The sequence below is a fragment of the Chiloscyllium plagiosum genome, chromosome 10, assembly GCF_004010195.1.
Source record: "Chiloscyllium plagiosum isolate BGI_BamShark_2017 chromosome 10, ASM401019v2, whole genome shotgun sequence".
NCBI lineage: Eukaryota > Metazoa > Chordata > Chondrichthyes > Orectolobiformes > Hemiscylliidae > Chiloscyllium > Chiloscyllium plagiosum.
In genome coordinates, this window is record NC_057719.1 from 82561333 (window position 1) to 82572372 (window position 11040).

Consider the following 11040-nt stretch of genomic DNA (forward strand, 5'->3'; position numbering starts at 1 on the left):
ATTGTCTAGCAGTGAGAAAGGAAACTATTGACTTGCCTCTGCATGAGCAACCCAGCACCCACATATAGCCAGGAGGAGTCCTTGAAGACTTGCCCACTCCTTCTGTAAGGTCTATCTGTTGAGCAGTTGATTGTTTGGAGATTTGGAGGAGGAGAACTATGACAGGCTGTTTTTGTTAGGTGTGACTTAATTGAGACATGTAAAATAATCAAAGGGTTAGATAGGTTGGATAGTGAGAGCCTTTTTCCTCTGATGGTGATGGCTAACAAGAGGGGACATAGCTTTAAATTGAGGGGTGGTAGATATAGGATAGATGTCAAAGTAGTTGCTTTACTCAGAGAATAGTAGGGGTGTGGTAGGCACTGCCTGCAACATTAGTAGGCTTGCCAATTTTAAGGGCATGTAAATGGTCATTGGATAGGCATATTGACGAGAATGAAATAGTGTAGGTTAGATGGGCTTCGGGTTGGTTCAACAGTTCAGAGCAACATTGAGGGTCGAAGGGCCTGTACTGTGCTGAAATGTTCTATGTTCTTTAATGCAATAGATAAAATATTTTCTGATCACTCGATTCTGTCCTGTCTCAGGCATTTTCCGAAATCCAGAATCTCCAGGATCATGCTGATCGTCTGTCAGCTGAGAGAAGCATCCAGACTCGTAAAAGGGATTTACTCATCCGAAAGGTGTCTCTCTTGACTGGTAAGAACTGACATATAATTCAGATCAAATTGCATGGCTTATTTAGCTGCAGCATTAAGCCTGGCAGTGAACATAATAACTTTTGTCAACAATAGGAAGTATATATAATGATGCAAATTAACTCTAAAAGTACTTACAAAGTGACAGTTTGCTTACAAGGCGAGAAACACAGTTTTGGATCTAACAGCATTCATGATTACAATTAAATGTAATTCAGTTGAAAAAAACACCCTGGCTTAAGGAATGAGGGGAGAAAGAGAGCCTTCTGAAGATGCTGGAAAATATTAATTTTAATTATTTTCCCTATTTTTAGGGAAGACTGAGGAGGTCATTTTGAAGAAACTGGAGTACATCTGTGCCAAACAGAGAGCATTAGATGTTCAGAAGAAAAATATTGTGCAACAAGAAGCTGATGCTGAAAAGCAGCCCTGCAGCAGTTGGAAAAGAATACCTACTTCATCTGAAACTATGGACATTCTCCAGAAGGTGGCAATGAATTTGCAGACCCAGAAACCACCTAACGTCACTATGCTAACAAGCAAGAAGGAACCGGCATCAGAGTCTGCGAAACCCCGTATTCTCACTAGAAAATGGTCATCAACAGCTCCCCGTGTGTAACTTCTTTGCCTTCTACATAACAGCATGACAATATTGCACCAATGGGCAAGAATAGTGGTATTTAAAGGAGGTGGCAGGTTTTGGTCTGTTGGCTGGAGCTGGGAAAAAAACATCTTTTTTCTTTTAGGGAAGATGTGCTATATCATGTGCCACTTAACTGGGCAGAGATGTGTTTTTCTGCAAGATCAAAGATCTTGGGAGCAGAAGCCCTGCCTGATGAGGACAGCTGACCAGTCAGAATCCAGCAGCTTCATTGAATAGCATCCACCTCAGGCCTAAATTGTCGCTGGATCTCAGGCAAAATATAAACATTCAAATTAGAAACAGTAGTAGGCCACTCAGCCCGTTAAGCATGCTCTGCCATTGAGCAAGGTTGTGGCTGATCCCTTAATCCATAATCCTGTTCAACCGTGATAAATTTTCATCTCCCTACTTATCAAGGATCTATCTACCTCTGCCTTTAAAATATTCAGACTTTGATTATCATCCACATATTTATCCAATGACCATTTTAAATGCCCTTAAAGTTGGTGAGTCAACTACTGTTGCAAGCAGGGCATTCCACAGCCTTACTACTCTGAGTAAAGAACCTACATTCTGCACATTCTCCCAGTGTCTGCGTGGGTTTCCTCCGGGTGCTCCAGTTTCCTCCCATAGTCCAAAGATGTGCTGGTCAGGTGAATTGGCTATGCTAAATTGCCCATGGTGTTAGGTGAAGGGGTAAATGTATGGGTGGGTTGCGCTTTGGCAGGTCAGTGTGGACTTGTTGGGCCAAAGGGCCTGTTTCCATACTAAGTAAGTCATCTACCTCTGACATGTGTCCTATATCTATTACCCCTCAGTTTAAAGCTATATCCCCTCGTGCTAGCCATCACCATCCGATGAGAAAGGCTCTCACTGTCCGCCCTATCTAACCCTCTGATTACCTTAAATGTCTCAGTTAAGTCACCCCTCAAACTTGTTCTCTCTAATGTAAACCACATCGAATACCTCAGCCTTTCTACATAAGACCTTCCCTTCATACCAGGCAACATCCTGCTAAATCTCCTCTAAGCCCTTTCCAACGGTTCCACGTCCTTCCTTTAACGCAGCGACCAGAACTGTACGTAACAGTTCAAATGCAGCCGCACCAGAGTTTTGTACAGCTGCAACATGACCTCATGACTCCAAAACTCTACCAATAAAAGCTAACATACCGTACGCCGCCTTAACAACCCTATCAACCCGCGTGACAACTTGCAGGGATCAATGCACATGGACACAGAGATCTGTCTGCTCATCCACACTACCAGAAATCTTACCATTAGCCCAGTACTCTGTATTCCTGTTACTCCTTCCAACGTGAATCATCTCGCACCTTTCTGCGTTAAACTCCATTTGCCACCTCTCAGCCCAGCGCTGCAGCTTATCTATGTCCCTCTGTAACCTGCAACATCCTTCCATACTGTCCACAACTCCACTGACTTTAGTATCATCCGCAAATTTACTAACCCACCCTTCTGTGCCCTCATCCAGGTCATTTATATAAATGACAAACAGCACCGGCCCTAAAACAGATCCTTGCGGTACACCACTAGTAACTGAAATCCACAGGTCGGCGCAACATCGAGGGCCGAAGAGCCTGTACTGCGCTGCATTGTTCTATGTTCTATGATTCCATGTCTTTTGAGGATGATAATTCCAAATACCCACCAGGCTCACTGTTAAGAAAGATTTTCTCATCTTTATCGTAAATGCATGATATCTTACTTTCAGTACTAGAATTTCCAACATTAGAAATCATCCTTTCCATATGCAAACCTTGGGATATTATGTTTCAACTAATCTTCTAAACTGTAAGAAGCCAGTCCAACCTTTCTTTATAATACATTGTAGCCATTCAGATCTAGGAAACATTCACTTAATGGCTTCCAACACCTTTACACCCTTCCTTAAATAAGGAGACCAGTGCTCCACATAGTATGTGCAATGGGTGAGTTGAACCCTTTATTTTCTCTTAGACTCGACCATACCGTGGTTCTTTGTTTAAACATTTATTCCATGTATATTTGGGAGATGTTCATAGCCAAAAATGTCAGAGAGCTCAAATCTTTATTGTTTTAATGCAAAGAATCATCCCTCTTGATTGTACTAATGACATTCTTAATTATTTGAGCCACCTCTTCACCTTTTTACCTAGCTTCCTTTCCTTTCTAAATGTCCTGTAACCTTCAATATTTAGATCCCAATCTATATCATGCAGCAACCATGTCTTTGTCTATCAGACCATGGCGCAAATAGAAATGTGTTATCAATTTATCTGTTTTGATTTAAATACTACATGCATTCAGTTACAGAGCCTTCAGTTTTGTCCTTTCATTATTTTCTTAAGCTCTTTAGATTTGTACTGTCATGATTTATCATTTGCCCCAAATATCTTTATCTCTTGCTTTGTCCCTATTCAGATTTTACAGCATTTCTCCAAATTTGATCCCTTGCCCCACTATTTAGTTTGAAAGCCCCCTTTTCCTTAAGACATAGGAGCAGACATTAGACCATTCAGCCCATTGAGTCTGCTCCGACACTCAATCATGGCTGATAAATTTCTCAACCCCATTTTTCACTTTCTCCCCATAACCCTTGATAATCAAGAACCTAGCTATCTGCGCCTTAAATATACTGAATGACCTGGCCTCTACAGCCTTCTGTGGTAATGAATTCCATAGATTCACCACTCTGGCTGAAGAAGTTTCTCCTTATGTCCGTTCTAAAACTTTCCTCTAAGGCTGTGCTCTCCGGTCTTAGTCTCTCCTACCAATGGAAACAACTGTCCATGCTATTCAGTATTCTGTAAGTTTCAATTAGATTCCCCCTCATCCTTCTAATCTCCATTGAGTATAGACCCAGAGTTCTCAAACTTTCCTCATATGTTGAGCTTTTCTTTACTGGGACCATTTTTGTGAACCTTCTGAGCATGCTCCTGAACCAGTATATCCTTCCTGAGATATGGGGCCAAAAACTGTGCTAAATATTCTAAATGTGATTTGACCAGAGTCTTACAGAGCCTCAGAAGTACATTCCTGCTTTCATATTCACATCCTCTCAAAATAAATGCTATCATTGCATTTACCTCCTAACTACTGACTCACCCTCCAACTTTATCTCGAGAGAATCCTGGACTAGAACTCCCAAGTCTCTTTGCACTTCAGACATCTCAATTTTCTCCCCATTTCGAAAACAGTCCATTCCTGTATTCTTCCTACCAAAGTGCGTGACTTCACACTTTCTCATGTACTCTATCTGCCACTTCTTGCCCGCTCTCCTAATGTGTCAAACTTTCTGCAGCCTCCCCGCCACCTCAGTATCTATCTTTGTATTGTCTGCAAACCTAGCCAGAATGCCCTCCGTTCCTTCATCTAGATCATTAATGTATAAAATGAAAAGTTGTGGTCCCAATGCTCAGCGTTGCGGAACACGACTTGTCATCAGCTGCCGTCCTGAGAAGGAGAAAGTGAGGACTGCAGATGCTGGAGATCAGAGCTTAAAAATGTGTTGCTGGAAAAGCGCAGCAGGTCAGGCAGCATCAAAGGAGCAGGAGAATTGACGTTTCGGGCATAAGCCCTTCTTCAGAAACGACCCTTTTATCCCCACACTCTGCTTTCTGCCAGACAGCCAAACTTCTATCCATGCTAGCACCTTGCCTTGAACACCATGTGTCTTTATCTTACTCAGTAATCTCCTGTGCAGAATCTTGTCAGAAGCCTTCTTGAAGTCCAGGTAGATAACATCCATTGGCTGTCCTTGGTCTAACCTGCTCATTACTTTCTCAAAGAATTCTAGCAGGTTTGTCAGGCATGACTTCCCCTTGATGAAACCATACTGACTTTGCCCTATTTTACTATACAATTCTAAGTATTCAGAAATTTTATCCTTCGCAATGGATTCCAGGACCTTGCCCATAACTGACGTGAGGCTAACTGGTCAGTAATTTTTCATCTTTTGCCGTACTCCCTTTTTAAATGGAGATCTCACGTGAGTGATTTTCCAGCCATCTGGGACTCTCTGATTCTAGCGATTCCTAAACGATCACCACTAATGCCTCCACTAGCTCTTCAGTTATCTCCCTTAGAACTCTAGGGTGTAGCCCATCCGATCCAGGTGATTTACCAACCTTCAAGCCATTCAGTTTTTCTTGCACTTTCTCCTTGGTGTTGTTCACCATACTCTGCTCTGCCCCCCATACTCTCTTGAATTTGTGGCATATTACTCATGTCTTCCATCATGAAGATTGACACAGTAATTATTCAATTCCTCAGCCATTTCCTTGTTCCCCACTACTATCTCTCCAGCGTCATTTTCCAGCACCCCAATGTCCACTTTTGCCCTTTATATGTCTAAAGAAACTCTTACAGTCTTCCTTTATATTATTGACTAGCTTAATCTTCTCCCTCCTTATTTCTCTTTTTTTTTTGATGCCCTCTGTTGGTCTTTGTAAGCTTCCCAATCCTCTGGTTTCCCACCTGCCCTTCAGCACATTACATGTTTTAATTTTACTTTTATGCGATCCCTACTTCCCTAGGTAGCCATGGTTGCCTAGTCATCCTCCCTGTACCATGCTGCTTTATCTTGGGATAAATCTCAGCTATGTCTCCTGAATTATTTCCAGAAATTCCTACCATTGCTGTTCCACTCTCTTTCCTGCTCAGCTCAGAGTCCATTCTACCTAGCTCCTCCCTCATACCTCTAGTTGCCTTTATTCAGCTGTAATATTGTTGCTTCAGATTCTGTCTTTTCCTTTTCATATTGCAGAGTAGATTCAATCATATTATGATCACTGTTTCCTTAAGGGTTCCTTTACCTTAAGCTCCCTTATTAACTCTGCCTCTTTGCACAACACTAAATCTAGTATTGCCTGTACTGTAATGTGCTCCACCACAAGCTGCTTCGAAAAGCTATCTCGTATACATTCCACAAATTCCTTTTCTTGCGAACCACTACCAACCTGGCTTTCTCAGTCCACCTGCCTATTGAAATCCCCCATGATCCCCCCTTGCCTTTCCTACACATCTTTTCTGTCTTCTGGTGTATCTTGCACCCCAGTTCCTGACTACTGTTTGGAGGCCTGTACATAACTCCAACTGTGCAGTTCCTCAATTCTACCTGCATTGATTCTATACCATCTGCCCCTACTTCGTTTCTTAGTATTGATTTGATTTAATTTCTTTAATTCCTTACTAATAAGGCAACCCCACTCCCTCTGCCCATCTGTCTATCTTTTCGATAAAATGTATATTCTTGGATTTTCAGCTCCCAATCCGGGTCGCCTTGCAGCCACGTCTCCGTGATGCCCACCATGTCATACCTGCCAATTTCGATCTGTGCCACAAGCTCATTTACCTTATTCCTTATCCTGTGTGCATTCAGGTATAACACCTTCAGTCTTGTATTAACTGTCCCTCTTCTCATTGTCATTCGTCTGTCCATTGTGCTTGAAGTTTGAGAGTATTTGCAAATACTCTGTCCTATTTGTGTCTATGCTGGAGAATTTAATAACCTCTCCAGAGTTCCTACTCTTACTCCCAATAAATGACCCCCACCATTTAGTTTAAACCCCTGCCCACAGCCCTAGGTATGCAATTCGCTATGACTCTGGTCCCAGCGCGATTCAGCTGAAGACCATCCCATCGGAACAGGTCCGTTTTTCCCTTGTACTGGTGCCAATGTCCCATGAATTCAAGCCCATTTCTCCCACACCAAACTTTGAGCCATGCATTTACCTGCTTAATCTTATTGACCCTGTGCAAATTAACTCATGGCTCAGGTAGTAACCAGAGGTTATTATTTATTTGGTTCTGGTTTTAATTTAGCTCCTAGCTGTTCCTATTCCCTTAGCAATACCTTTGCCCTAGTTTTACCTATGTTGTTGGTACCTGCATGGACCATGACCACTGGATCCTTACTCTCCCACTCAAAGTTCCTCTGCAGCCCAGAAGTTAGGCCTTTTGGCCCATTGAGTCTGCTCCACCATTCAATCATGGATGATAGGTTTGTCAATCCCATTTTCCCACTTTCTCCCCATAACCTTTGATTCCCTTGGCAATCAAGAACTTATCTATCTTTGTTTTAAATATAATCAATGACCTGGCCTCCACTGCCTTGCATTGAATTTCACAGACTCGCCACTCTCTGGTTAAAGAAGTTTCTCCTTATCTCTGTTCTAAAAGATCTTCCCTTTTACTCTAAGGCTATGCCATCAGGTCCTTATCTCTCCTCCCAGTGGAAACATCTTCCCAGTGTCCACTCTCCAGATTGTTCAATATTCTCTAAGTTTAATTCAGATTCCCACCCCCCACATCCTTAAACTCCATCGAGTAAGGTACCAGAGTCTGCAAATATTCCTCATATGTTAAGCCTTTTGTTCCTGGGTTCATTTTCATGAAACTCCTATGGACCTGCTCCAGGGCCAGTACATCCTTTGAGGTATTGGGTCCAAAATTGCTCACAGTACTCTAAATGTGGTTTGTCCAGAGCTTTATAAAGCCTCAGAAGTACATCCCTGCTTTTATATTGTAGTCTTCTCGAGATGAATGACAACATTGTATTTGACTTCCTAACTACCAACTCTGCTTGAAAGTTTACCAAGAGAAACCTGTACTAGGACTCCCAATTCCATTTGCTCTTCAGACTTCTGAAATTTATCACCAGTTGGAAAATAGTCCATGCCCCTCTCCTTCCAACCAAAGTAGATGGCCTCACACTTTCCCACATTGTACTCCATCTGCCAGTTCTTTGCTCACTCTCTTAACCTGTTTAAGTCTCTCTGCAGCCTCCCTCTCTCCTCAATACTACCTACCCTTCCACCTTTTTATTATCTGCGAGCTTAGCCAAAATCTTTCACTTCCTTCATCCAGATCATTAATGTTTAAAGTGAAAGTGGTCCCAACACTGACCCTTGTGGAACATCACTGGTTTCATCCTGAGTAGGACCCTTTTATCCCCACTCTCTGTCTTCTGCCAATCTTCTATCCATGATAGTTGCTGGCCTGTAATACCATAGACCCTTATCTTACTCAACAGCTTCCTATGTGACACCTTATCAAATGCCTTCTGGAAGCCCATATAGATAACATGGCTCTCAATGTCTAACCTGCTTGTTATCTCCTCAAAGAATCTTAACAGATTTGTCAGGCATGACCTCCCCTTGATGAAACCATGCTGACTTTGCCCTATTTTACCATGCATTTCCAAGTATTCAGATATTTCATCCTTTACAACGGACTCCAAAATCTTACCAGCATCTGAGGTCAGGCTAATTGGCCTATACTTTCCTGTCTTTTTCCCTACTCCCACCTTAAAGGGTGGGTTACATTAGCGATTTTCCAATCTTCTAGGGCCCTCCCTAACTCCAGTGATTCCCGAAAGATCACTACCAAAGCCTCCTCTATCTCTTCAGTTATGTCCTTCTGAACTCTGGTGTGTAGCCCTTCTAGTCCAGATGACTTACCCACTTCCAAAACTTACAGCTTTTCTAGCACTTTCTCCTTGGTGATGGCCACCATATTCATCTCTGCTCTTCCACACCCCCACCACCACTCACCCCCCACACTCTGTTGACATTTTAGGATATTACTCGTGTCTTCCACAGTGAAGACTGACATAAAGTACTTATTCAGTTCCTCAGCCATCAATTTCCAGGGACCCAATGTCCACTCTTGCCCCCTCTTTTTGCTCTTGATATAGCGAAAAAAATTCTTGCAATCTCTTTTAATATTATTGGCTCGCTTTCCCTCCTATTTAGTCATCTCCCTCTGTATTTCTTTCTTCGTTGTCCTCTGATCTTTGAAGGCTTCCCACTGCCCTTTTCCACATCATATGCTTTCTCTTTTGCTTTTATGCTGTCCCTGACTTCCCAGGTCAGCCATAGTTGTTTCATCCTCGCTTTCATATGCTCCTTTCCTCGGGATGAGTTTTTGTTTTGTTTCTCAGAAACTCCTGCTATTGTTGTTCCACTGTCTTTCCTGCTAGGCTCCTCTCCCAGTCAATTCTACCCAGCTCCTCTGTCATGCCTCTGTAGTTGCTTTTATTCAACTGTAATCCTGTTACACCTGAATCCACCTTCTCCCTCTTAAATTGCTGAGTAAATTCTATCATATTATGGTCACTGTCTCCTAAGGGTTGCTTGGCCTTAAGCTCCCTTATCAAATCTGCCTCGTTGCACACTAAATCCAGAATTGCCTGTTCTGTAGTGGGCTGCACCACAAGCTGCTCCAAAAAGCCATCTGAGACATTCCACAAATTCCTTTTCTTGTGATCCACTGATTTTCCCAGTTCACCTGCATGTTGAAATCCCCCATGATCATTGTAACCTTACCTTTGTTACTCGCCCTTTGTATCTCTTGGTGTACCTTGTGTTTCCAATCCTGACTACTGCTTAGAGGCCTGTAGGTAACTCCCATTGGTTTTTTTTTCCACCAATTGGGTTCCTCAACACTACTCACGCAGATTCTACATCATCTGACCCTACTTAGTTTATTGCTACTGATTTAATTTCATTTCTTACTAACAAGGTAACCCCACCCCTCCGCCTGGCCTTTTTCAGTAGGATAAGTATATCCTTGGATATTTAGCTCCCACTCCTGGTCCCCTTTCAGCCACATCTCTGCCCACTGCATCGTACCTGCCAATTTCAATCTATGCCACAAGCTCATTTATCTTATTTTGTTTACTGCGCAAATTCGGATACAGCACCTTCAGTCCTGTGTTGATCATCCCTCTTCTCATTGTAATTTGTTTATCCAGTGTGCTTGCAGTTTGGTTCTTAACCCTTTCCAAACACTGTCCTAATTTGTATGCTGGAGACTTTAATGACCTCTCCTGAGTTCTCCTTTCTTTTCATTTTTCATATTTCATATTTTTCCATCCCCTTGGCTGTAGCTGCTTGGATTTTTACCCTTTCCTTCCCCCCAACTTCCTAGTTTAAAGTCTTGTTGACCACCCACTTACCTTTCTCGCTGGTCCCAGCTCTGTTCAGGTGGACACCATCCCAACTGTACAGATCTTTCTTGTTTCAGTACTCGTGCCAGTGACTCATGAAAAGGAACCCCTCTTTCCGACTCAACTCTTTTAGCAATATGTTTACTTCCCTTATTCTCACATCCTTATGCCAGTTTGCACATGGTTTGGTCAGTAATCCAGAGATTATAACCTTTGACATGTTCTTTAATTTTTAGTTCTTGATAATCCCTAAACAGGTCCTCTTACCTAATATTGTCTATGTTGTTTGTATCGACAAGGATCACGACTAGATCCTCTCACTTCCTCTCCAATATCCATTCAAGCCAGTCCTGGACACTGGCACCGGGCAGGCAACATAATATTCTGGATCAGAATCCCTAAACAGGTCCTCTTACCTAATATTGTCTATGTTGTTTGTATCGACAAGGATCACGACTAGATCCTCTCACTTCCTCTCCAATATCCTTTCAAGCCAGTCCTGGACAACATAATATTCTGGATCAGTGGTGCTGGAAGAGCACAGCAATTCAGGCAGCATCCGACGAGCAGCAAAATCAACGTTTTGGGCAAAAGCCCTTCATCAGGAATAAAGGCAGAGAGCCTGAAGCGTGGAGAGATAAGCTAGAGGAGGGTGGGGGTGGGGAGAAAGTAGCATAGAGTGCAATAGGTGAGTGGGGGAGGAGATGAAGGTAATAGGTCAGGGAGGAGGGGGTGGAGTGGATAGGTGGA

The 11040-nt window shown here is 42.7% G+C and overlaps 1 protein-coding gene across 5 annotated transcripts in view; it reads left to right on the top strand.

Moving 5' to 3' along the window:
• mgaa (MAX dimerization protein MGA a) overlaps window positions 1-11040 on the top strand; it is a 103962-nt gene that overhangs the window by 71841 nt on the left and 21081 nt on the right. For all 5 annotated transcript variants that reach the window (XM_043698206.1, XM_043698209.1, XM_043698208.1 and 2 more), the window contains 2 exons: window positions 588-699; window positions 1013-1309. In XM_043698206.1, the coding sequence (XP_043554141.1) occupies window positions 588-699; window positions 1013-1309 (409 nt within the window). The remainder of the gene's footprint in view (window positions 1-587; window positions 700-1012; window positions 1310-11040) is intronic.